Source organism: Zingiber officinale, chromosome 5B, assembly GCF_018446385.1.
Source record: "Zingiber officinale cultivar Zhangliang chromosome 5B, Zo_v1.1, whole genome shotgun sequence".
Taxonomy (NCBI): domain Eukaryota; kingdom Viridiplantae; phylum Streptophyta; class Magnoliopsida; order Zingiberales; family Zingiberaceae; genus Zingiber; species Zingiber officinale.
Genome location: NC_055995.1, coordinates 125,291,571 through 125,318,872, shown reverse-complemented (window position 1 = coordinate 125,318,872; position 27,302 = coordinate 125,291,571). Strand labels below are relative to the sequence as shown.

Here is a 27,302-nt window from a genome sequence, read left to right as displayed (position 1 = left end):
CCGCGTCCGTTCGACTTCGGGAGCATTTTTGCAAGCCGGGGTTGACTCGGCTTCTCTTTCTTCGTACTCTGAAAGATTATTTAATTGACGACCCAGTTGTTCATCTAATTATAATTTCAATAAAAATTCATATCTCTTCCTAAGATCGCCGTGCGATATTGTAAAGCGGCTGTCAATCATGTGAAAACACGACACAAACCAACAATTTCATTGTTATAAGAAGTCCATTGCTTCATTGGCCAACAACACCAGGACGGCAAGTTGCTGGCGCACATCGCGGCCTCAGATCTCGCATCCCGAATCTGACGGACAGTCTGTTCATAATAAAAATAATTAACAAATAAAATATAATAATAATAATTAAAAACCTAACATGATTTATTAATTGTCCTCTATATTCAAATTATTATTTATTTATTTATTTATCCTCCATTGCATCGCATTCTATAAAATCCCCGTCCGCCACTTTGTTCGTCTCCAACTCTTTCCTTCTTTATCTTCTCTCGATAACTGAGACATGGCCGGCGGCGCTCTCGTCAACTCCGGTTCAGGCAAGGAATACCCCGGCAAACTAACCCTCTACGTCCTCGTCACCTGCGTCGTCGCCGCCACCGGCGGCCTCATCTTCGGCTATGACATCGGCATCTCAGGTACGTATACTAACCTTATAATTAGATCGTCATAGATATATTATTAATTAATCATTAAATAAATAGTTAAGAATTGGTTAATTAAGGCGGGGTGACGTCGATGGACTCGTTCCTGGAGAAGTTCTTCCCGGAAGTTCACCGGAAGCAGCAGGCAAACCGGAGCACGAACCAGTACTGCCAGTTCGACAGCCAGCTGCTTCAGACCTTCACGTCGTCGCTCTACCTCGCGGCCCTAGTCGCCTCCTTCTTCGCCTCCGGCGTGACCAGGGCCTTCGGCCGCAAGTGGTCCATGTTCGGAGGCGGCGTCACCTTCCTCGTCGGCGCCGCCCTCAACGGCGCCGCCAAGGACGTCGCCATGCTCATCATCGGCCGCATCCTCCTCGGCATCGGCGTCGGCTTCGCCAACCAGGTACCGAATTCTCTGCTCAAGAAGAAGAAGAAAAAAAAATCCAAATCATTTTGTTGATTTTTTTCCCTTGAAAAATTCAAAGAACAAATTGAGCCACTAGATTACCGGTGACTTTTAGTCAACTCGTGCTACTGTAATTGGTTGAGCTGTATCTATACAACCATTATAACTATAATATTCAGCATAGAACAGAGCATATGAAACAGAAATTTATTTTAAAAAATAAAGGATTTGGTAGCTGTCACATGATATCGTATCCTTCACTTAGTTGACTATACTTGCTATTGAAAAGTTCAAATGAAAACGAGGGTGGTGGTTCTCGAAAAATAAAAATATATATATATATATATAAAAGAATATTGTTTTCCTTAGTTTTGGGTTTAACTAATCGCATGGCAACGTGTTTCAGACACCGTAGATTTCTATTGTTCCTAAAGTCATTGTAAATATTTCAAATTTTGCATTTTTTTTTCAGTGTAACTGTATTTCAATTTCGTTAAAGAAGTCGCTGTTGGGTAGGCCACTGCATGTTTTGTATGGAATAAATCATCCATCACAATTGCATATTTTTACAAGATTCCTTTTCTTGTTCTTAAAGTCGAATATTAGATTGAAGAAAGATAAATTTATGAATGACCTTGTCCTTTTTGTGGTCTTATCGATGGAAGTCATCCTACGCAATGGCCAATGAAGTCTAACAACATATATAATAGTAATAAAAAGGTAACGAAGTGAAAGGGATTTTCATTTAGAATCTGATGTCTGTTAGTGACTGAATCTAGAGTTGATTTAATCTCAATTTGTCTGTAATCGGAGCCTTCTTCGTGAAGGCTCTTCGATTTAATACAAGAGACAAAAGGAATGTCTCAATCTGTTTCATTATTTTCTTTCCATTTTCGTAAGTTTTTTTTTCCGGTAATTTGTTACTGTAATGAGAAAATTAAGTAGCGTTAGTAACGCAGTCGGTGCCGGTGTATTTGTCGGAGATGGCGCCGGCGCGGCTCCGCGGCATGCTCAACATCGGCTTCCAGCTCATGATCACGATCGGCATCCTCGCCGCAAACCTGATCAACTACGGAACCAACAAGATAAAGGGCGGGTGGGGGTGGCGCGTCAGCCTCGCGCTCGCCGCCGTTCCGGCGGGCATCATTACCGTCGGCTCCCTGTTCCTCCCCGACACCCCCAACTCCCTCCTGGAGCGCGGCTTCCCTGATCGCGCCCAGCGCATGCTCCGCCGCATCCGCGGCACCCACGACGTCGGCGCGGAGTACGCCGACCTGGTGGCCGCCAGCGAGGAGTCCAAGTTGGTGGAGAATCCGTGGGCCAACATCCTCCAGCGCCGGTACCGCCCCCAGATCATCATGGCCCTGCTCATCCCCTTCTTCCAGCAGCTCACCGGCATAAACGTCATCATGTTCTACGCCCCCGTCCTGTTCCGCACCCTTGGATTCGGCAGCAACACCTCGCTCATGTCCGCCGTGATCACCGGCCTCGTCAACGTCTTCGCCACCTTAGTCTCCATCTTCACCGTCGACCGCCTCGGCCGCCGCAAACTCTTCCTCGAGGGCGGCGCTCAAATGATCGTGTGTCAGGTACTGCAACTCAATTAAGATCCACATTCCCCATAAGCATAATTGGGAAATCTCGACGCACGTTTCCTCATCTAATTAATTAAAACACTACTCAGATCGTAGTCGGGACATTGATCGCGATCAAATTCGGGACGAGCGGCGAAGGCCATTTTCCGAAGGGGTACGCGGCGATCGTGGTGCTGTTCATCTGCGCGTACGTGGCGGGGTTCGCGTGGTCGTGGGGGCCGCTGGGGTGGCTGGTGCCGAGCGAGATCTTTCCGTTGGAGATCCGGTCGGCGGGGCAGAGCATCAACGTGTCGGTGAACATGCTGTTCACCTTCGTCATCGCGCAGGCCTTCCTCACCATGCTCTGCCACATGAAGTTCGGCCTCTTCTACTTCTTCGGCGGCTGGGTCTTCATCATGAGCCTCTTCGTCTTCTTCTTCTTGCCGGAGACCAAGAACGTGCCCATCGAGGAGATGGTGCTCGTGTGGAGGAAGCACTGGTTCTGGGGCAGGTTCATTGCAGACAACGACGTCAACGGCGTCGAGAAGCCCAAGTCCGGCGAGAAGTAACTCCATTGCCATCGATATAAGCTTCAATTTAGCTACACGTCTTGTTCTTACTCTGCTAGTTAAACCAGCTTATTATCGATTAATATGATGAACAAATAGAATGTAATGAGATTGCTGTAAATATTTTCTCAGTGCTGTAACAGTAGTTATGAACGATTAAATGCTCCGAATAAGTTGATGAAATATCAGCAAAAAGGGACAGAGACTTGGCTTGTATCAAGCAAGTGGCTCAATAATCGATCCTGAGAGAATCCAGTTCTCCTAATTATCGCTGTAGCTTTTGTGCGTTCCTGTGAACGAGAATAAGATACTGCCAGCTAGGCAGTCGCCGCTTGCTAAATCTAAGTGGACGAGGGATTTTACGAGCCTTCACTTTCATCTTTGTCGTCGAATAAGAGAACCATCAGATTCTGTATACAGACAAATATCATTCTATGTCTAACCGAGTTCAAAGGGCATCTAATTTACCATAGATTCAGCCGATCATAAGTCCGATCAGAATAAGAGGCCCCGATTTTTTACTCGCTTTTTCAACATATAATTGGTCGACCCTGATCTCGTCCGGAAGCTGAATCGGACAGAGACTGGCTGCGCTGTCCTTGGTGCTGACCGAAAGTCGTGGAAGCGCTGGTTGATCTGACATCTACCGGAAGGGTTCTCACGAGCGGATGACGAGGGGTGATGACGGAGACGGAGACGACGACACGAGGGCTCTACGCACACTCAAACAAGCCGCCTCTACGTTAGAGACCAATAACCAAGAAAAAAATTCCCGGGTCAGACCCTCCGACGTTCAAGTTAGGTACTTTTTTTTCCCAAAAACACAGTGAAAGGACGAAAAGTAAAAGACGAGTGCGAAAAGACGAGTGAGCGTACCTGCATAGAGACAAAGCCTCCATTTTTATACGACAATGAGTACTTCTGGAGTCTGATGAATGTCAGGGAATGTCGGGTGTCAGGATTTTTCTGGCGGGGAATAACACATGACATCTTCCTATAGGTTTAAGGAGACATCGGTGGACAATGAGCCCTAGACCGTTAGCATATTCCCTGACATGCAGTGATTATTCTCTGACGGGTTGTTACGATTCCCTAACTTGATTGTCGTATAGTGTAGGCTCACCCCGGCCTGCTAACCTTCGACTGGGTCCTCGTACTTGCAAATACTGACATGTATGCCCAAACCTGCATTTCTTGGCGCATTCCCTAGCTTGTTTGTTGTCCCGCAAATCCAGATCTGTACGTCCCACCTTGCATTTTCCATTCGGTCTATCTCGGTAGATCCAGACCTGTGCCTACCGCCCTGCCAATCGAGGCCTTCGCCTATCGTTCCCGTACGCCCGACCCTATTCCGTATCTTACCGTGACCTGTAAACTTTCATCCACATATCTCGACCTGTATGTCTTTGGTCCGCATATCCTATTGCACAAATCTATAAGTCCTGACCTGTAATCCTTGGTTTGCATATCCCGACCTGTACACTTTGGTCTGTGTATCCTGTGCCGCAAGTCTTTGAGTCCTGATCTGTAGGTCCTACCTTTCGAGTTCCTACTTGACATGTAGGTCTAACTTCGGAATGTCACTTGTGCCCGACCAGGACCATCCTGTAACCTGACCCTTTAAACCCCACGTAGGTCGGACTTTTGACCTCTACGTAGGTCGGACTTTTGACCACCACATAGGCTTGACTTCTGACCGCCACGTGAGCTTGACTTTTGACCGCCTCGTGAGCTTGACTTCTGACCGCCTCGTGGGTTTGACTTCCGACCACGTCCGCTGTCCAACCCCACTATCATGCACCATATCAGACCCTATGAGTCCTTTATATAGCCAGTCGATAATAATTCCAGTCATATTTATACAATTCAGCATGTCCGTCTCTTACACATACAGAAAAGTAAATCCCCTTATAAACTTGGCTGGATTTTCAAATCTAAGGTTCTCACTTCAAAGACGAGTTTTCTATCATATGGACGATCGACTTAAAGTACTGATTGAATCTCTAACGACTCAGTTCCCCATTCCTTTAAGACAAGTATCTTCGTATATGGTCGGTCGATTAAAGAACCAACGGGAACTAAGGAACTTAGCTTCATATTACTTCAAGAACAAATCTCCAGCACCATCCAATACATAACCGAGCAACTTAAGAGAAGAATGAATATAGAGTCAGTTGGTTCAAAAATTCGGTCGAGATACACTCAGCAAATAAAATGGTCAGAAAATCATAATAATCTATCAGAATAACAACCGTTTGTCAGAAAATATTCCTTTATTATAATGATCATTCACTAGAACCTTCTTCGAAGGTGATTGCATTTTCCATCAGTCAATAACTTGTGACAGCATATTTTTTCAACCGCCTCATTAATATCGTAAATTTCAAAAGATAAAAAAAGATACACATATGGATAACGAAAAATTTCTCGGACGGTTATTGTACTTCACTCAGACTGTATGTCTTCCCTTATTTAATAACCTCTAACATTTTCTAGCAACTTATGATTATGAAAGTTATAATAGAAAATATATAAAGAGCTCCTCTCTGTTAGTAAGATACACATATACATATTTGAATAGTGGTTTGAATAGTGGTCATATCACACACACATGTATTCTATTGTTTTCTTTTCATTTTGCCCGTTCGAATATTGTATTAATTTGAGTGTCATAGGACATTTACCACATATCTTTTTCTTTAATTTTTGGACATTGATATTCTACTGCTCTCTTAAATATATACATAGTAGGATAAAAAAATTTAGTGTGAGATGAATTAACTAGGACTAATCGTATTCATCTTTTATCATAATAATTTTATAAAGTACTCGCAACTTTTTTCTATTCCAATTCGTTATCTTCTCGTTCTCACAAATTCTTTTATCAGTCAACCACCTATCCAGCTAGGTATCTCTCTTATTTTTCACGCATGATGAATCACCATTTTTCACTTTATCATAAACTTTAATATTTAACAAATACAATTTAAAACTTCATACTGTACGCGGACATTAATTAACGATCAGGTTTCCCTGTTCATGTTTCCACTCTTGTACCTCTGCCTCAAAAAATTGAACAGACATGACAATGAACAACAAGTGGCAGACACCAGCATCTGACAGGCTCGCGCCCCAATTCTCCATTCAATGCCATTCAAAGCGAAGCCTCTGCCTCTTCTCTGGTCAGAGTAGAGAAGCAGAACCAGACAAGTCCAAAGCCATCTTGAGGCTCTTTCTGCTCGAAAGGTTTGTACTAATAAACCTTTAGAGGAAGGGAAGAGATGTGGTGCTACGTGGGGAAGGCCACCAAGATCTTCTTCTTGGTAGTGGCTGTGCTTCTGGTTGTGGGCCTCGTCCTGGGCTTCGGAATCGTTCGCCACAGGTCCACCAGCACCAGCAGCAGTCAGGGGCAAAGGGGCTGCGACGACGGCGGCCGTGGCTGCCAACCCGCTCTCCCACAGAAGGCTCCAGCCACAGCCTCGACGCCGCCGCTCCTCAGCCCCCCGGTTCCTGTCGCCGTCACCCTGCCCCCCGGTTCGTCGGCCTAACGTCGCTGGATTTGGAAGTTCTACTTCAGCATTTGTTTTTTTGTCCTTTTTTTTGGGTGCCTTGTAACATCGTTTGATCCCCATGGTGAAAACCTGACTAAAATGTGTTCATTTTATAGAGTAAAATTTTAGAAATTTATTTTTTATTAAATGAAATTTGGTTTGAATATCAAAACTCTTTAACCTACAAATTAATTTGTATAATTTCATTCCGTTTAAAAAGTCTTATGAAATGTGAAAAAAATACTTCATAAAAAAATCCTATAAAAAAATAATAAAATAAAATAACCGCACGATTAAAAATTTGAACACTTCGCTCCCGACGAATAAGCATCCGTCTCTCCTCGCGATCCCTTTTCCCCCCGTTCCCTAATTCTTCAATTTGACTGCGTTTTCCTGAGAATTTCTAGGATTTCGGGAGCAGAGAGGAAGCAGGAAGCGCCCAATCCTCCTGCATTCATCGCTCCGAAGGCGATAAAGATCGGATTTTGATCCCCCATTGCGAAGATGATCTGCGCCGTCATCGCTTCTTCTTCTTCTTCTTCTTCTTGCCCGGCCATAATCGCTGCGGCGGCGCCCAAATCTTCGATGGCGATATCTTCTGCTCGCCCTCGAATTCCCTTCTCGCACGAGGTTCCGAGTTCCTTTCCGTCTCGAAACTCCTAATTTATCCAACCCCTTTCTCTTTGGAGTCCCAACCAGGAAGCGAGGCGGACAGGCACGACGCCATCTCGCTCCCGGACGAGGATGAGAAACAGTCAACTTGGGCGCGGACGCTCAAGGTCGGGTTTTACTTCGCGACGTGGTGGGCGTCGAACGTGGTCTTCGACATCTACAATAAGAAGGTCCTCTACGCCTTCCCCTACCCTTGGCTCACCTCCACTCTCTCCCTCGCAGCCGGTTCCCTCATAATGCTCGCCTTTTGAGCTGCTAAGATTGCCGAACATCCCAGTGCCGACTTGGGCTTCTGGAAATCCCTGACTCCGATGAGTAAAATAGGGCTCTACAGAAGGTTTAGGCTTGGTTCCTGGATTCTGACGATGGAGATTTCTAATTGAGTATAGGTAGCATTGGCACACACCATCGGGCGTGTGGCGGCTACAGTGAGCATGTCGAAGGTAGCAGCGTCGTTCACCCACATAATTAAAGAGCGGGGGTCCTTCTTTCTCAGTGCTGGTTTCAAGGTTTCTGCTCGGACAGGCTTTCCCTGTGTCGGTGTATCTCTCCCTGCTGCCCATCATTGGCGGCTGTCCCTTGTCTGCTCTAACAGAGCTCAATTTTAACACGACAGGTATGACTTTAACGAATGCTCAATGTTTTGCATTGCAATCTGCATCAGTATAATAACCGATATTTATATACTCGCACTCGGAAAGTTTGATCTTTTTTCTATGCTACAGAGAAAAAGAACTGTTTGCAAATCCTGAGAATGTTCGTGCTTTCTTGCTTTGATTGCAGGATTTATGGGTGCAATGATATCGAATCTTGCGTTTGTATTCAGTAGCATCTTCTCCAAAAGAGGAATGAGTGGGAAGTCTGTTAGTTGGATGAACTACTACGCTTGCCTCTCTATGTTGTCCCTGTTAATACGCACACCGTTTGCAATTGCCGTGGAAGGTCCGCAGGTATGGGCAGAAGGTTGGCAGAAGGCCATCTCACAGATCGGTCCTCATTTTGTTTGGTAAATCTAGCACTGTTTGTGTTCCTTAGTTAAATTTGGCTTCTGTCGGAACTAAAACTTAGCCTGTTTGGAATGATATGGAATTCAATTCCTTTTAGAATTAGAATTGAATTCCATGCTTTGGAATGATTTTTTAGCTAAGAATTGATATGAATTCAATTCCTTTTAGAATTGAAATTGAATTTCATGCTTTGGAATGATTTTTTAGCTAAGAATTGATATGGAATTCAATTCCAATTCCATCAAACAAGGCAAAAGTAAATCACACCTCTTTATGTATGATTTAGATAGGGAATTCAATTCTCCATATTATGTCCATTGTGCCCTCATTCTCTCTTCTTTGTAAAAAAAAGAAAAGAAAAAAGAGAGAAGGATAAAATGGTAAAACATAAGAATTCCATAACTTAAGTTGTAATTCATTACAAACATGAGAATTGAATTCAATTCCTTGTGGAATTTAATTCATAATGGAATTCAATTCAATTCCATGACTTAAGTTATTTCCAAACAGAGTGTGGGAAATGATTTGGTTTGCTCGATGGTTTTCTTTGCTTTCTTTCTGATTGAAACAGTTTAAACTTCATCACCTTATTTCAGCAACAAATCCACAAAGTTCTTTGTAGATTATCATAAAATAGATGATCTGCTTGGGAGTATCTTATCAATCGTGTTAAACTATTTGAAGTAGGATTTGCTTTCTTTCAGGTGGGTGGCAGCACAAAGTGTCTTCTATCATTTGTGGAACCAGGTTTCTTACATGGCTTTGGAAGAAAGCTTTCCTTTGACATTTAACATTGGAAACACCATGAAACGGATATCTGTTATCGTCTCATCCATCATTATCTTACTCACATCCATCCAACCCATTAATGCTCTCGGTGCCGCCATTGCCATTCTTGTGGCCTTTCTTTATTCCCAGGTAGCTGCTGTTCTTGAGTGCTAGCAATAATCGGTTCTTTAGAGAAACTTTGCCGAATAGTAAATTTATACATCTCGTTCATGCTGTCGTAGGACAAGAAGTGAAGAGGTGACTAAAATGCATGTTTTCAACGCCATGGATGGGAGATAAAGCTTGACCAGGCTTGGGAGGGATGGAGCAGCATCTAAAAAATGTAAATAACTATTTAAACTAATTTATTGTTCTTTCTCTTTATGTGTATGGATTCTGTGGTCATATTCTTCAAAATTTTAGGTCATGATGAACAAGGGAGAGAAATGCATGTCATGTGTGATCGATTGTTCTGTCTAAATATGCGTCATTACGTGTTCATGCATTCTCATTTGGTTCTTGAAAACAATGTAAAAAAAGATATATTTTCTGATGAACTAGGGAGAAAGAATTGCATTTCCTCATAAAAATAGACATTCTTTTAAGTTACAATGTGTAAATCAGTTGTGCAAAAACAAACAATGAAAACAGCGTTGCTTAGCAATCATGTAGAGGAGGATAAAACTAATTATCTTTTTCACATCATTTCATGCCAAATATCTCTTCTGGTGGATCATAGATATTTTTCTCTGGAAATAGCTCCTCAAAATCTTGTTTTACTCGATTCCGAAGCAAGGGATGTGGTAGAAGCCCTTTCAGCAGTATCCTGAAAGGCAATTCTTCTGGTGGGTCTGGAGATTTCTTCATATCTTCATAGATGTTCATCGCATCTGCAGGTGATCCATATCTCAAAAATCCTCTTATTACCTCAGCATATGTTCGGAAATCAGGAAAAAGTTTCTCCTTCCGCATACTCTCCCACATTTCCATGGTTGCCTCCATTTTCTTACATTTTGCCAGAGAAACAATCAAATCCTTGTACATATACACATCTGGTTTGTACCAATCCTCCTTCCTTATAACATGAAACATCTGTAACATAAAATGCAAACGATCGTTATTGTAATTACAAAACATTTTAAGCTCTAAATTAAAAAAGAAAAGAAAAAAATATCAGAATTATAAACAAGTTTATTTGCCTTATAAGAAGAAAGATTGTCCATGACTATCTAAAAGCACTAAACAGTATTTCACAGTCTTGAAACCTAATTCCTTTGAAAATGCAAAACAATTCACAACTCTAAGCCCTTTTAACATTAACTTTAGTCAAAGTGTTTCCTGCTGGGTTTGGGAGTGCTTTCGTAAAGTATTTTTAAGAGTAAAAGGACTTGTGAGAAATGCAAAATAAAACCCAATCTGCAGATCATATAAAGTGAAATCTAATCTCCAGTATTGAATGACAAAACAGGAATGCCAATAAACTCTGAAATGAAGAGAAGGGATATGAATCCGTTACTGAGAATGTTGCAGATGTTTCCTCGTGGTTACTTTTACCCCACACCATGGATATAGATGCTCTTTAAATAAACCAGAGTACCAGACAAAACTTAATGACACAAATAAGGCACAAGGAGCTCAAAGGTACCAAGAGTCCATATTTTCTAAGATACAGGGTAACATGCCTAATCTTAAAGCATGATATCTTGGATGATATAAACTATGACAAATCTAATCTTAAAGCATATCTAATATTTTTAACAAATGAATAGAAGAGAAAATTTGACGGTGAACAAAGGACCAAGCAGAATGTCAATATAGGACAAAGAAAGAAGGGAAAAGAAGATTTGAGATGTTCATGACGAAGAATAAATGCTCGAAAAATATCATAGCCTTTTTACTATCACCACCTTGACACCTCCATTATGTTGTTCCTCAAATCTAATCGTTCTTTTTTTCGTTATTGTACTTTCTTTTCTGAAAACTACCTCATTCTTAGTGGTGTTGTCTCCTTTTTGAGGAAGTGAGCAAAGAGGGAGGAGGGAAAACCAGGCCCAGGCTGCTAAATCATATTCATGACCTCTCTCTCAATCGAAAATTCTATAGAAAATCCTATATTCGCTCATTAAGATACCAAGTCAAGAGATACATTATATTATCATAGTGAAAAGAGAACAATTACACCCATATAAATAGGACTCCACCATACCTAATGACTAAATACTTGATGTGAAAATAAATATCTGTCCTAACACAAATAACTATTTACTTCACACATATGATAAAACTATAGAAGCCTTATCCCCTATCAAATATCAAATGAAATCTTTAGACATATTTACTCATGTATCAGAATTTCAATCACAGCGTCAAGAAAGGTGCAGAATCATATTGCTATGATCTAAAGGGATTTTTCGTACAACCAACTAAATTCAGAAAAATATATGATCTTAATGAACGTTAAATTTGAGTTTCTGGCAAGCACAACTGAATTCAGTGAAATTTAGTATGTTAATCTCTCGCATGATTCCACAGAGCAACAGAGATAAAAACCATGTAAACGAGTGTAGTAAACTTGGAAAGAGTGCTCGAAACTACTGAAGGCTACTACTTTATACATGATTCCAAATGCAACCTACTACTGAAAAACTAATCATTTTTTCATAAACTGAAGATTTTTTTTTAAAAGAAAAATCCAACAGTCTCGATTCGGACAGAAGCCCTCAAAAGCTTTTTACTGCACCGAATCGCGCAAAACCCTAATCCCCTCAAAAGCTATCTACACGATGGAAGTTAGAATGGCGTACCTTGACCGCCAAATCAACCTCCCCCTGGCGCTCGAGCTCGGTAAGGACGGCGATCTTGTCCATCTTAAGTAGCCGAAGGACATGTGTTTTGATGAACTTTTCTAGTTTCTCGTCATCATCCTTGAACCTCTTGAGCCCCAGGATGGCGAACAGCGCCTCCTTGCCTATCATCTTCTTACCCCTCCAAAGGGGACCTCTCGGTCTCCCGTCGTGGTAGTGGCGCCTCAAACCCAGATCTCCCGTGCCTTCTGCAGATAATGCCACCGGCGAATCGATTAACGAAAGACGAGGAAGAAGGCATATCTGTCTCTGCAAGGCACTCGCTGGAAAGATGATCTGCGCAAGTCTGAAGGGGGAAGAGCATGAGGGAAAAGATGCAATTTTTACGCGAGATAAAACGGCTCGGATGGCCATCGCCTAGGAAGCGAGGGAAATGGCTGGAAGAGGCGGCGGCGATGTGCGATGTTCATGAACATCCGTAGTCGTAAACCTACATCACTGCCTACTCTCTTTTAAAAACCTCCTCTTTGAAAATCCTCTCTCCATTATTTCCTTTATAAACCTGATCCAAAATTTTAATACAGATTTATAAAAAAAAAAAAAAAAAAAAAAAAAAAAGGGTTAATAACTTTAAACCCCTTATATTTTATTACAGGTTACATTTTACCCCCTTGTATTTTATTACAGGTTACATTTTACCCCCTCTATTTAAAAAATTACACTTAACTCCCCCTTTGACATAAGTAAAAAAGAGAAAAAAAATAAATGATCAAAATAACCCTAACCTAAATCAGACTTTAGAAGAAAATGAAAAATAAAAATAAAAGAAATTCCGTAAGATCGTTGAAAGATTAACCTTAACCCCCACCTGATTTATATATAGGCCCAAAATCTCACTTGTTCCTAGAAAAAATATCCTAAATTTACACATGCACTAGTATAAATAATAGAAAAATAACAACTCTGAAAGGGATAATCAGCCAAAAACTCATCCCACCAACCAAAAAAGAGTCAGAATTGTAAATTGATGAATCAAAATTAAATAAAGATAGAATAAAGTTTATCATTAAAAATTAAAATAAAGACCCTTTGATAATTTATAAAAAAAATCACCCTTTTAATTTTTGTCCAAAAGTAAATTTCCATTTCAAAGCAGTTAAAAATATTTTTCATTTCAAAAATGTGCTACTTTGAAATGAAAATGTACTTTTGGACAAAAATTAAAAGGGTGATTTTTTTTATAAATCATCAAAGGATTTTTATTTTGATTTTTAATGATAAATTTTATTCTATCTTTATTTAATTTTGATTCATTAATTTAGAATTCTGGTTCTTTTTTATTTGGTGGAATGAATTTTTGACTGATTATCCTTTTCAGAGTTACTATTTTTCTATTATTTATGTCGATGCATGTGTGAATTTTGTAAGGATATTTTTTCTAGAAACAAGTGAGATTTAGTGTCTATATATAAATCAGGTTGGGTTAAGATTAAGCTTTTAACGATTTTATAGGTTTATTTTTATTTTTCATTTTTTTCTACAAGTCTTATTTAGATTAGGGTTATTTTAGTCATTTACTTTTTTTTCATTTTTACTTATGTCAAAGGGAGGTTAAGTATAATTTTTTAAATAGAGGGGGTAAAATATAATCTGTTATAAAATACAAGGGGATTTAAAATTATTAACCTAAAAAAAAAAACTATAAACTCCACTTATAGAATAAGAGAAGGGTTATATTGAGAAATTTATAGTATAAATTCTATGTTATAAATCTCCCATTATAGATAAAAGAGTAGCAATTTGACCTGTTAACGGACTGTCTCGACCACACTCTCGACCAGGCTGTCTGCTTGCCCAGCTTATTGGATCAACTGACCAACCCCATCCAATCAGGATAACGGATCTTTTCGGTTTAATTTGACTAATCGATTCGTCTTGTAAATGACAGTAAAAACGGTCCTCACACCGTTAGTTTCTTCAGGTGCATTGGGTATTAAATTTACACTCGAATATGGAAAACAAATATATTGGAGAAATTGTGTTTTAACATGTCTATGAAAAATGATATGCTCAAGGAAAAAAAATTCAAGGATAGACACATAAAGTGATAGAACTAACAAAAAGTGAAATGATGGGCTCTCCATCACAAAAAGTGAAATGATGGGCTAAGACTTTATGTGTCTATCCTTGAACTTTTCCTTGAATTTTTTTCCTTGAGTATATGATTGCTCCATGTCTATATATCTCATCAAAACAAATTAATAAGATACAGTCTGGTAAAATTAAGAAAACATCACAAGTCCTGACTCAAGCAGGAAGTATTCAATGGAAAACAGAATAAAAAAACAATAGCATTTTAAGGGGAAAAAACACAATGCCTTTAGCAGCGACAATACGACCACAAGGTGGAAATACTTAAATAAACCATGAATTTAAGCAATTCATAAATCTTTTCGTGGACGATGACTCATCGCAAGCTGGATACAGAAATTACAAATATTGTACGATTCAGTAATCCCTTATCAATCAACTTGGCTCCGATCCCATTAATTATTACTACATTGTCAATAAATATCTAGTGTTCAAACGTCTGAAAGAAAGCTCTTAGCTAAGCATCATAAACCGGGCAGCACCTAGACTGCGTCTAGATTATGAAAGAATTAGTTGACAGATCAGGCCGCTAGATTTATCAGCTAGTATTCGGTCCCGGACACCACATGGTTGTTTGAGCGCATTTAATAGGCAAAATCAATCACTGCAGGGCAAGACAAAAGTTAGTTCCTCCAAGATGAACTTTGAGATGGAAGGCCCAGCAAGATAAATTGTCATATAATTACATGAACTTTCTAGCTAAAATGTAGGACTTGTTCAAAGGAATTCCAAAGAAAGCAACTCTTTGTATTAACAAGGAAAACAAGAATGCTCAGTTTATTATGATATGAAAAGGCATAAAAATTATTAAAATTTGAATTGGTCACGCCAAAAGAAGAAATCAAGCCCCAAAATGATGAGTTGTAAGTCAAATTAAGCACATGGTGACTAGGAGACCCTTAGACAATCTCAGTATAGTATCTCTTTATGTTGTGCATGTGCAAAAACCTTATTTGAGGATCTGAGAGATGCAATTAGGAACAGCCATATGAATTTTCCACCTACCACGAATACTATAAGGAAAAATGTTTAAGAGCCACTATGATTGTTATTTATGTTAAGATAAGACAGCATCAACTATAAAACAAGTAATGCTACGGCTACCTGTGGCTGCTGTGGCTGTTGTTGCTGATAATTGTACCCGGGATAGGCAGCATATCCATATGTATTAGGATCTTGAAGCGTAGGGGCATATCCATACGTCTCATAGCTTTGAGTGTATCCATAGTAGTTTCCATTCCATTGGTTGGGATCTTGTTGTGGCTGCTGTCAGAAGCAATCAAATTTTGATGTTTCTATGGTCAAGAATATTCCAAACAATTTTAACTAAGCCAACAACTAATAAACCTGCTTATTTGCGGGACTACGACCCCAAGAAAGCCGGACACTTTGACCACCCACTGGTGTTCCATTTAGTTGTCTCAAAGCCTCTTCTGCATTGGCCCTAAAACAAGAAATCAAGTAACACATAAACATGAATACCAGAGGTACAAAAATGATATGGTAGAATGATAATGTTCATTTTGAAAGCACAACCTGTTGGCAAACTGAACAAATCCACAACGCTTGCCTACAGGTATCTTAACATATACCAACTCCCCATATAGGCCAAATGCTTGCCGCAGAATGTCATCTGTGACATTTGGATCCAATCCACCAACAAATATCTGAAAGCCAAGGTAGTAATAGTCAAGATTAGTTGCACATTACCTTACTATTATTTGCAAATAATGATAATTAACAAAAACAAAAGCACCTACAGTAGTATTATTTGGATCATTGTCAGATTCAATTCCTTGAAGATTCTGATGAGAACCTGCAAGCAAGAACACATGAATTAATAGGAATAATACCTAAATGATTTGGGCACACATTATGTGTTTGAACTTTGAAGGAAGTCTGATATGGAGAAAACCAAACATGGTGTTAGATTGTGGATGATGATCAAGATGCATGCAGCACATCTTTCAACATATGATAATCTTCCCAGATTACTAAGTACACATTAATATTTTGTTTCTACTTCAACAAAAGACAGATAATAAGCAAATTCAGACAAGGATGATAAATCATATTAATTAATATTTACACGGACTCAACATAAAAATAGAAGTTCAGAAATCTAACTAACCTATATTGTTTTCAATAAATATACTACAAAGCTCCTCAAGGTTGCTAATCTACCCTTTATCTGTGATGGTTTAAAATAGCAGCGACAATACATATTAGTAATTATTTAATCTTATAATGACACATTGTTTAAATTTTATTCAACAAAACTTACTTTATTTTAAACATGTAAAATCATGCAGTTATGACTGCATAAATTATAATACTTAGGCAACCATGTCTTATGCCTCAATTAAAGTTGCAATACTACACAAGCAGGGCAGGTATGGGATTAAAAACTTTAAGCTGCAAATGGGGATGGAAGGAAGATTGTGCATTCATAAAATTAAATCTAAAATTAATCTCTTAAAATGCATCAATAGAATTTTATTGTTCCAATATATTTGGGTGAGAATGGGCATAGTTACACAAACTTTATTGCAAAGTGCAGTGGAATGGAAATTAAATCCCCATTCCTTTTTCATTCATATTAAGATGTGGAAACTGATATTGTACCCATTTTTATATCCAAGTCATTTACGTGCAGAATTTGAAGAATGTTTTGAACAAACCACTAGAATTAAAAGAAAATGTAGCACAAGATGCCACAGAATAAGAAATCTGAAGTAAATTGAGAGTGTAGATAACTGTTGGAAAATAACACTCTAACTCGAAGGGAACGTAGCGAAAAATGCCACAAACATAAAAGGACCAAGCTGTTACATAATCAAGAACACTGACCTAACTGGGGAGATATGGATCTCAGCTGAAGTCAATTCCAAGCCCTATATGAAGGCACATGGCGTCCTGCTTTGAGACAACATGAGTCTTTATATAAGTCTTGTCTAGAACTATGCGTAAAGGAGCCTAAATTTCACAAAAGTGCATGGTGGAAGGAATATCAATTCCACTATCTTCAAGTGAATAGCAGACACGGGAAAATCAAAGAGCAAAGCTCAGAAATTCCTTTCCAAACTAGGCACTTTTAAGAGAATTAAGTGTAAACAAGATTGGAACCATCAACTAAACAACATGAATAAGTCATTTAGGCATAGGAAAATATAGGACAAATAGGCATTTGGATAGAAGAAAATGCAGAAAAAAGTTGCAAGCAATAGCTTCACTTTTACTTACCATCAGAAGAATATTGTTGAGAACTCAATGTCTTTTTGTTGGCAGCTGGACCAATCCGCATGGGCCTTGTTGAACAATAAACTCCATTCATGTCAGACATGGCACTTGATTGTTCATTTGGGTCCCCAAATCTAACAAAACCATAGCCTTTAGAGTGCCCTGTAAGCTTATCAGTCACAATTTTTGCACCCTTAACTGATGGATATCGATTCTTGAACGTCTCTTGTAGCAGGTAATCTGTAACATCTGCCGCCAAATCCCCAACAAAAATTGTGTAGTCAGATCCATCGTCTCCACGTCTCTCACCTGCTCCACATGATGCCCAATTAAGCCGGAAAGTTTGCTCAACATTCGGCATCATTTGACCATTGTAAGTTTGAAGAACTCGTTCAGCTGCTGCACGGGTTATAAACTCAATAAAACCATAACTCTCAGATTGCCCAGTCTGCTTATTCCGAATAACTTTTACAGAAACAACCTGAATCAAGTATAGAGTGATTTCAATTAATATTTTTGACAAAACAATTTTAGTTTAAAAAAATAGATAGCAAAAGACAAGCAGCTTAAAGCAATCACACAGTGGAACAATATACAAACTAAATCCTTTCCAAAGGAAAAGGTAAATAGGTAATAAATCATAACAAAAGAAAGAGGCAAAAGGGAAAAAAAAATGAAAATCCTAGAACAATACAAGCTTGTACACATTTCATAGCAATCAAGTTCCCTAACTCTTAAACAAACATTCTTAAAAGTCAGTCAAAAAATAGCACAGCTAGATGGATATATCACCATCTAGATATAAAACTGAGAATCGTAAACATGTTCTGCCATCTGTACCAGAAAATAGTCCTTTACCAAGAGATAAATCATGACACAATGATTGATTTACTAGTGTTATATGAAGAAAACAATACAACAACAAAGTCTTATCCCATACTATATCATCATCTATATTTAAATAAACTTTATCTTATTTTATTGTTGCTAACCAAGTCATTTTTGGTATATCCCCTTCTTTGTTATATGAAGAAAACAATATCTTGTGTGCATTAAAATATTTTTATTGAATTATGGATGAAAATGAATTCCCTGGTGGAGGAAAAGAAAATCTTGGCTTCAAACTCCAGCATACATAAAGTGAGTTTTCCAAGACAACTCATAATATACGTAAGAACAAAAAAAAAAAACCATTCGATAAAGATGGCATAAACAGATCAAACAGTTTCACTCACTTATGACCGGACATGGCATAAATTTTTTTTCATCAATTGGCTAGTTCATGAAAGCAAACATGACTATACAATACAAAACTACGTATAACGTGTTGGTTGTGTATCCATAAGCAGGTCTTGTCCAGTTTTAGCATCACAAGCCCGGATGAAGTAAACCAGTCAGTTAGCTTTTTAAACCATTGGTAATTTATAATAAAATGCAAAAAAGCGAGTACTTGAGAGAATCAAGCCAATCTCTTAAAATTGTCAAATAGTCCCAGATAAAAAGTAAGACATAACAAATTAACTATACATCAAAATAATTCAGATTGTGAAGAAAGAGAAAATCAGAACGTGGAAGCCAAAGAAGGGGAGGGATTAGCTTTTGGCATATCACGGAAGCAAACCCAGTTTAATCTGCAAGTACGGTGGCAAAGAACCTATCCCTCAAAATTCTCAAACACTCAACGAATAAGGACAAGTTAGTATCACCTCTCCAGTATGGGCAAAGCAACCATAGAGATAACCCTCATCCATCCAGTACTGCAGGTCGCCCATCCACAGCGTCCGGATCTCATCTGCAGACGCCGGCTGGGCCATCATAGGCACCGACGGAGGAGCCTGGTACGGCACAGGCGGGGGCACCTGCGAGGGCTGGTTGTTCCACATCAGCGGCGCCTGCATCTGGTAATACTGCGCCTGCGACGGCGCCTGAGGCAGCGACATCGCGGTCCACTGCTGCCCCTGGGGTTGCTGGTCGCCGATCGGAGCCTGGCCCATCCCTCCCGCCGGCTGCATCATCTCTGGGGAGAATAAGGACGCAATCGAAGCCCAACAATCGGGGAAAAAAAGAATCCAAACCCTAGAAGCGGGAGGGAAGATGCAGGAAGGGAAGAGGAGAGGGGAAGCGATAAGAGGTTGTATTATATAGAAGGAGAAATCTATGATTGGAGATCCGAATATCTCACGGTAAAAAGTACGTGCGAAGGTCACCGAATCTCCCGATGCGTTTTAACGAGCCCATTAGAGATGCTCCAACCAAGAACGTACGGACTAAGCCCAACAACGATATGAAATACACCAATAACATCACAAGTTTATTGCATATATATATATATATATATATATATATATATATATATATATATATATATATATATATATATATATATATATAACTCACCCCACCTGTCACATACTCCTCAGGATGCTGTGATTTATTTCTCTCATGATGACCTTGGGTTGGATACGACGGGAGTGTTGGGGACGAACGATTTCACCTTTTTGCCATATATATATATATATATATATATATATATATATATATATATATATATATATATATCCGATATCTAAGTGGTCATGACTCCTGGATACTGATTAAAAAATAAAATAAAAAATGTAAAGGAGGAAAGAAATTTAATATGAGTTTAATAGTAAAATGGAATAGGAATAAAAATAGAAATAAAATCCATCTAATTATATGAATTTGATTAATTCTAATAAATTTATAAATTATTTTTTAATTATCATTCTCAAATTCATAATCTAAACAATATCTTTTACTATTATTTCATTCTCATATTCATCAACCAAACAATCTTTTAAAATTTATATAGACATCCTTTCTTTCTCTTGAGTTATGATTTTTCTTTTATACCTATTACTATATAACAGTGCCTTTTATGATATAACCAATCATTATTAGTCTTTTTATTTAGTAATGACCATCTAAAAACTTCCGTCCGTGATAATTATTATTAGTGTGATAATTATTATTAGTGATACTTTTTTTTGCTTCTGAACCAAATCAAACCTATGCTCCCCTTTCCCAAATACTATTGGGCTCCGTGTCCTCCTCCGGAACCCTCTCTCATGTTTCTTGAGCACCTCATGGGTCTAAACATATTTCCCAAATATCTCATGATTCTATCTCCGACTCCTGAGTATCTTCAAATTCTAAATTCAACTCAGGAGCTTGCACCTTCGAATTCTAAATATGATTTCAGAGCATCCTCTGATTTCGGATATGACTGCTAATCATGTTAAATTTTTTGGACTTAGCTATTTCTTAAACCCACATATTGAACCCAACCTTCTCTTTTCTTATGGGCCCAACCTGACTGGTTCATCTCTAATAATCGTAGATTATTACGGAGTTTCACTCCTATTGGTTTGCACTTAATATTTATTCATACCTATCTCTCACGATGCTATGGAAATTGTTCATCGAGGTGGATACTGAAGCAAATACTACGTAGATGTTGATAGTTGACTGGACAAAGAGGTCTATCAGTGAGTCATTTGATGAGGTAGAAATTAGATCCGACTTGTAGATAAGAGTACGCGTTAGAGGGTGTAGGTGTTATTTCCGGTGAAGTCTCTTCAATGCTCGAGTTGCCTAAAGTGATCAGTGGAAGTAAAAACAAAAAGTAAAAAATATATGCGTTTAATTTGCACTTTATTTTTTGACAAACATATATTTTCTAGAAAATAGAAAATAATTTTTAAATATTTTCTATTTTTCAAAAATGAAAAATATAAATCAAACATCATTTTTTAGAAACACACATTTTCCAAAAAATAAAAATAAAAATTACGCAAACCAAGAGATTTGAAGTTGGTGTTTATTTTTATTTTAGTTGGCCGGTACTATATATTTAGAGTATTAATTCTAAAGATCATCAGTTTGATCATATATATATATATATAAAAATTTATTAATCATCAAGATAAATAGGAGAGTATCTATAAAATTAACTACCTATTAAGATAAATTTATCTATTAATTTACTAAAATTATGATTCAATCCTTAGATATCTCATTATAATCTTCAAGAAAATTAGAATTATTCCTACTCTTTTTAATTATTAATTCTGATTTGATTGTCATTAATAAGGGTGAAACCAATGGCTTGGTTGTCATTAGCGATTGTGAGGACCATTATCAAAATCATTAACTATGTCGACCTAGGACCGGTACTAAATAAAATAAAGAGTTACATCGAACCGGAGAGAGAGCTCAAGAGGATGAGCTGAATAGAGTAACTTACAAGTCTGAGCTGAATAGAGAACTCACGAGATTGAATCCTGATTAGAGAGTTGAACTCTTTGCCTTTAGAATAGGCAATGTCATGAAATGAGGTCGCATAAGCATGATTTACTGTCCTAAAGTGGTCAGTGGCCATAATTATAGTTAGTATCTGTTAGCCATAATTTTACAATTGATTGCGATCACTTTATCACCTATCAGTTATCAGTATTCTTTTGAAAAAGCTTAATAAGATCTTAAATTTAGTAATTATGAAATTTTAAAGGTCTTATTTAATAAAATATTATTATTTTAAATTCGACAATTTACAAATAGACCTACCTAAAGTTAGGAATCGATCAAAAGATATCCTAAACTTTGAAAATAGTCAAAAGCTATATCTTTTATTCTATTTTATCCCTTTCTCAAATTTAATTTTTTTTCTTTTTTCTGTTCTCTCTCTTATGTATGTAACCTCTCTTATCTTTTTCTCCTCTCTTTTCTCTCTCCTCTCTTTTACATGCATATTGTGATGCTTATTTTTAATCAACACCACATCTTAATTGTATTATCTTTTTCTTTTAAGGATCTAAATAAGCGCTATGAATCTGATTTTTCAGAGACCAAGATCACATTAGCTGATTTTTTCAATAATATTTTAACACCTTTGAATAAACTAAAATAAGCAAATGGAAGGTATTGTTGGACTCTTTGTGACTTCAGAAATCTATATGATCTGAAATGAGTCTAATTGAACTTGTTCAGATTCATCAGTGGGTTTAGTCAAAATCTATTATAGGTATAGATAGGTCCATCAGTAGGTTTTGGGTGAAACTCATTGATGAATCTAGACAGATTCGATTAGACCCGTTTTAAGTTATGTAGATTTCTGAGGTAGTAAGGAATCCAGTAGTGCCCCCAATTACTTATTTTGACTTTTTTGAAGGTGTTAAAATACTATTGAAAGAATCAACTAATGTTGGGCTTAATATGAGCATATTAGGCGTTCATATTAGGTTCAACATGCATATCAGGGTCAACACTAGTTGATTCTTCCAATAACATTTTATCACATTCAAAAAAAGTCGAAATAAGCAATTGAGGACACCGTTGGACTTCTTGCAATATTAGAAATCAACAAGATCTGGAATAAATCCAATTGTACTTGTCTAGATTCATCAGTGAATTTCTATCAAAATCCGCTAATGAATTTAGAAAAGTCTGATTAGACCCATTACAAGTCCAATTGGATCCATTTTAGGTCACTTGGATTTTTTAGGCCACCGCAAGGAGTCCAATGGTACCCCAATTGCTTATTTCGGCTTCTTTAGAGGTGTTGAAATGTTATTGAAAAAATCAACTAGCGTTGGGGTTGATATGAACATATCAGTCCTAACGTAGGCTTGATATAAATCATATCAGGTGAAATGCGGGTCTGATATGCACTGCATGTATGAGGTTCAACGCTAATTGATTCTTCTAATAACATTTTAATACCTTCAGATAAATTAAAATAAGCAATGGAGGATATCTTAGGCCTGATATGAACTTCATAACAGACCCCCATGCTAGTTGATTATTCTAATAACATTTTAATATATCTAGTGAAGCTAAAATAAGCAATAGAGGGTATTGTTGGACTCCTTGCAGTTTTAGAAATCACATGACTTGAAATGGATCTAATCAAAATTGTCTAGATTCATTAGTGGATTTTAACTGAAACCTACTAATAGATCTAGATAGATTTGATAGGGCTCATTATAGGTCATGTGAATTTATGAGGTCGCAAGGAGTTTAACAAGTTCTCTATTATTTATTTCAATTTCTCTGGATGTGTTAAAATGTTATTGAAAGAATTATCTAAAATATAATTCTGGTCTCTGGGAAATCAAGCCCGTAGTAATACTGATTCAGATCCTTCATAGAGAAAAAATAATATAATTAAGTTGTGGTGTTAATTTTTAAAAATTATTACAATAGTAGTTATGCATGTATGTAAAAGATATGAAAGATGAGAGGGAAAAGGTAAAAGGTTGCATGTATAAAAATAAAAAAGAGAAAGAAAATATAAAAAAGAGTAAATGTTAGATTTGGTAGAGGGATAAAACGAAAAAAAAACAAAAGTGCCTTTTAGATCTTTTTAAAATTTAAAACGTCTTTTGATCCATTCTGAAGTTTAAATGTGTCTATGATAAATTATCATTTTAAATTTATTATATTCCAAATTAAAGGATTTGTAAATTCTCCTAAAATTCTTAATAGTAAAATTAAATTTATGTTCAGTTCCTATAAAAAATTGTTTTTTTTTAATTTTTTATGAAAATTTTTCTTTATTTCAACTCCTAATTAATACATATCAATTTACCTAATTGTCTTATTTTTTTTAAGTTAAAAAAATCTAAAATTAAATATAATTTCTCTTAAATATTTTTTTTGATTGACTAATCAGTTGATATACTTAATTTTAATTAAATGGTACTGAATTTAGAGAAATTATAATATTATTTTTACTTAAATTCATCATTATTTAATTAGAATTAAGTATATCAATCGATAAAGTAAAAAAAAAAGTAATTTAATAAAAAATATATTAATTTTTAATTGAAATGTACTAAATTTAGAGTAATTATATTTCATTTTAGATTTTTTATATAAAAACAAAGAAAATTAAATAAATTATTAGAAAATTTAAAGTGAATTAAAGTAAAAAAAATTATAGGTAGAAAATGAGAATATTTTTTTTTCAAATGTAAGAATTGAACACAGAGCTGAATTTACGTGTAGAAAATTTAGAACAATTTACCAAGGATCAACGTCACAAGGGGATACCTGGTACACAACCTAATGTGAAGCACCGGTTAGTTGGTAGCTCGACCTTGTAAAGGTTAATCTGTGGGTGGATATGGATAAATGCGGTTTGAGAGAATGATTCACTGTTAGGACATTATAGTTCTAAATGAATTGTTTTTATTTCAATATCTCATATCAATAATATAAAAATTTATTAAAATATTTCTAATAGTCAAAACTGAGCTTTTTCATGATCTCATTCATAGCATGAGTTACAGGACTTCATATATGATACGACTGACGATGGAGGGGCCTAAAAGGAAAGAATGAGAAGGGTCAAGGCTATGTAGCGGTCAAAAGTCAAGATGATGTGGCAGTCAGTAGTCAAGGTGACTTGGCAGTCAATAGTCAAGCTGATGGGGCAGTCAGAGTCGAGCATAAGGGATAATCAGAAGGCAGGCAGACTTGTTGATCGAAGAGGCAAAGCAGTAGGAAGACGAAGGGAGACGACAGGCGAGGTACAAGTCACGGGTCGGGATCGGCAGAGCTGACTAGAAACAACCCGATCTACAGGCCTGCGATTTGAAGGCCCGGAAGTGCAAGTCACAAATCACAGATCAGGATCGGCAGAGCTGGGTAGAGGCAGCTCGATCTACAGGCCTGCGATTCGAAGGGCCGGAAGTGCAAATCACAAATCACATATCAGGATCGGCAGAGCTGGGTAGAGACAGCTCGATCTACAGGCCTGCGATTCGAAGGCCTGTAGGTGCAAGTCACAAATCACAGGTTGGAAGCGGTAGAGCTGTGTAAAGATAGCCCGAGCTACAGGCTTATGGTCGAGCGCCAGGAAATACAGGGCACAGAGTACAAACCGCGATCGACAGGGTTGTTCAGGGTTAGCCCGACTGATAAGTAACGCTTAGAGGCTGGATCTGGTCGAGGGGCGTGAGGTAGATGCAGACCGCGATAAATAGGATGAGCTAAGCTGTGCAGGAGCCGAGGGATCACAATTGTCCGTCAAGGGTAATCATTACATACCAGTGAGATGTACGAAGGCGGAGGTTCCTAAACGAAAAGATGCCTTCATAACCAAGAATAGCCTGACAGATGTCCTTAGCTACAAGACAAAACCCATGGGTAAAGGCGAAGGTTCCTAAACAAGAAGATGTCTTCACGACTAATAGCAGGACGACAGGTGTCCGGGATACACGACAAAGTCCAGCGTCTAACGTTTTCTGACAGGATTGCAGGTTCTGGAAGCAAGGCGGGTGCATAAAAAGGGGGGGATTCCTCGTACGCGGGTAGGCGCTCTCTCGTCATTTTTTCCACAACTTTTCACTTTCAGTCGGTTTTTTCCTTCTCTTTGCTTTTTTCTGGGGAAAAAGGACCTGACTTAAGCGCCGGAGGGCCTGATCCGGGGACTTTTTTCCTGGGTTCTGGTCTCTAACGTGAGGGGGGAGATCGTCTGAGTGTGCGCAGGATCCTGCAGCATCGTCAGCCGCTCGTGGGAGCCGAATCACCTGCGACTTTCCGTCAACAACCCGGCCGTCGTGACCAGCCTTCGTCCGACTCAGCTTTCGGACAGGATCAAATTTGGCGCCGTCTGTGGGAAATACAACAACCTGATCCGAAAGAGCTGCCCGGAGTCAAACCAGAGGTAGCCGAGCACAAGCTACATTTAGTGCCCGAAGCCAAGCCTGTCAAGCAGAAGAAGAGAAACTTCTCTGCCGACCAGAATAAAATTATCCGAGCTGAAGTGGATCAGCTCAGGAAGGCAGGACATGTTCGAGAGGTGCAGTTCCCGTCCTGGCTTTCTAACGTTGTATTGGTAAAAAAAACCTAACAACAAGTGGAGGGTGTGCATAGACTTTCGCGACCTCAACAAAGCCACCCCCAAAGACTGTTACCCTCTCTCGCGGATCGATCAGGTGGTGAATTCAACTGCTGGCTGTGAGAGGATATGCATGATGGACGCTTATCAAGGATATCATCAGATACCCTTGGCTAGGGAGGATCAGGAGAAGGTTAGCTTCATAACGGTTGACGGTACTTTCTGTTATACGGTCATGCCGTTTGAACTCAGGAACGCTGGGGCTACCTACCAAAGGATGATGGACAAAGTCTTTCGAAGTCAGATTGGGCGGAACGTCGAAGTCTATGTTGATGACATCCTAATCAAGTCCCCCCTGGCGTCCAATCTCATAAGAGATGTAGAGGAAACCTGCGGGACCCTAAGGCAATATGGTGTAAAGCTGAATCCTTTGAAATGCTTGTTCGGGGCCAAAGGAGGGAAGTTTCTGGGGTATCTGGTGACTGAACGAGGGATAGAGGCCAATCCTGAGAAGGTTTAAGCACTTCGGAACATGCAGATCCTTCAGAATCTGAAGGAAACGCAGAATCTAGTCGACAGGATAACAGCGCTGTCCCGATTCATCTCCAGATTTGTAGATCGAGCCGCGCCCTTCTTCAAAGTGCTCAGGAAAGCAGCCAAGTTTCAGTGGACGGAAGAATGCACACAGGCCTTTGAGGAGCTAAAGCAATACCTGGAGTCTTTGCCATCACTGTTTAAGCCTGTTGTGGGAGAGCCCCTTTGGGTTTACTTGTCAGCCACCCCCGAAGCCGTGGGGGCCATGCTGGTTAAAGAGCAGGACAATGTACAACGGCCAGTGTATTTTTTTAGCCATCTATTGAAGGGGGCTGAGTCTCGGTACACGGCCCTGGAAAAGTTGGTTTACGGACTTGTTCTCATGGCTCGTCGCCTCCGACCGTATTTTTTGGCGCATCCCATCACCGTCCTGACAAACAGTACAATGGGCCGAGCTCTCACCAAGGTGGAGGTAGCAGGTCGGCTTATCAAATGGGCAACCGA

General features: G+C 38.6%; 3 protein-coding genes and 1 pseudogene across 4 annotated transcripts; 2 read left to right on the top strand and 2 right to left on the bottom strand.

Annotated features, from left to right (window-relative positions):
• Positions 1 to 472: 472 nt before the first annotated feature.
• LOC121985808 (sugar transport protein MST3-like) lies at positions 473 to 3,425 on the top strand. Its single transcript, XM_042539469.1, has 4 exons — positions 473 to 650; positions 737 to 1,059; positions 2,022 to 2,651; positions 2,747 to 3,425. The coding sequence occupies exons 1-4, from the start codon at positions 518 to 520 to the stop codon at positions 3,203 to 3,205; spliced, it is 1,545 nt and encodes a 514-aa protein (XP_042395403.1). The 5' UTR covers positions 473 to 517; the 3' UTR covers positions 3,206 to 3,425.
• A 3,430-nt stretch (positions 3,426 to 6,855) lies between these two features.
• LOC121987016 lies at positions 6,856 to 9,637 on the top strand (annotated as a pseudogene).
• Positions 9,638 to 9,748: 111 nt separating this feature from the next.
• LOC121985807 (protein THYLAKOID ASSEMBLY 8-like, chloroplastic) lies at positions 9,749 to 12,550 on the bottom strand. The gene is made up of 2 exons (XM_042539468.1): positions 12,008 to 12,550; positions 9,749 to 10,295 (listed from the first exon to the last, which is right to left on the bottom strand). Exons 1-2 carry the CDS (start codon positions 12,419 to 12,421, stop codon positions 9,906 to 9,908), a joined length of 804 nt encoding a protein of 267 aa, XP_042395402.1. The 5' UTR covers positions 12,422 to 12,550; the 3' UTR covers positions 9,749 to 9,905.
• A 1,888-nt stretch (positions 12,551 to 14,438) lies between these two features.
• On the bottom strand, positions 14,439 to 19,523 carry LOC121985806 (RNA-binding protein L-like). Of its 2 annotated transcripts, none has more exons than XM_042539466.1 (7): positions 19,105 to 19,523; positions 17,402 to 17,879; positions 15,919 to 15,974; positions 15,695 to 15,825; positions 15,506 to 15,602; positions 15,263 to 15,424; positions 14,439 to 14,762 (listed from the first exon to the last, which is right to left on the bottom strand). In XM_042539466.1, the coding sequence occupies exons 1-7, from the start codon at positions 19,411 to 19,413 to the stop codon at positions 14,760 to 14,762; spliced, it is 1,236 nt and encodes a 411-aa protein (XP_042395400.1). In that variant the 5' UTR covers positions 19,414 to 19,523; the 3' UTR covers positions 14,439 to 14,759. The 2 variants fall into 2 exon arrangements, with proteins under 2 accessions (XP_042395400.1, XP_042395401.1); XM_042539467.1 differs by having other exon boundaries at positions 15,263 to 15,421.
• Positions 19,524 to 27,302: the final 7,779 nt, after the last annotated feature.

Excerpts from the sequence above, each read along its gene's own strand:
- LOC121985808 (XM_042539469.1), top strand. The coding sequence starts at position 518 with ATGGCCGGCGGCGCTCTCGTCAACTCCGGTTCAGGCAAGGAATACCCC. Across the intron at positions 651-736 it reads CTATGACATCGGCATCTCAG|GCGGGGTGACGTCGATGGAC; the intron begins GTACGTATACTA and ends TGGTTAATTAAG. Across the intron at positions 2,652-2,746 it reads CTCAAATGATCGTGTGTCAG|ATCGTAGTCGGGACATTGAT; the intron begins GTACTGCAACTC and ends AACACTACTCAG.
- LOC121985807 (XM_042539468.1), bottom strand. The coding sequence starts at position 12,421 with ATGGCCATCCGAGCCGTTTTATCTCGCGTAAAAATTGCATCTTTTCCC. Across the intron at positions 10,296-12,007 it reads AGGTTGATTTGGCGGTCAAG|ATGTTTCATGTTATAAGGAA; the intron begins GTACGCCATTCT and ends TTTATGTTACAG.
- LOC121985806 (XM_042539466.1), bottom strand. The coding sequence starts at position 19,413 with ATGATGCAGCCGGCGGGAGGGATGGGCCAGGCTCCGATCGGCGACCAG. Across the intron at positions 15,826-15,918 it reads ATGATCCAAATAATACTACT|ATATTTGTTGGTGGATTGGA; the intron begins GTAGGTGCTTTT and ends CTTGGCTTTCAG. Across the intron at positions 15,425-15,505 it reads GTAGTCCCGCAAATAAGCAG|CAGCCACAACAAGATCCCAA; the intron begins GTTTATTAGTTG and ends TGCTTCTGACAG.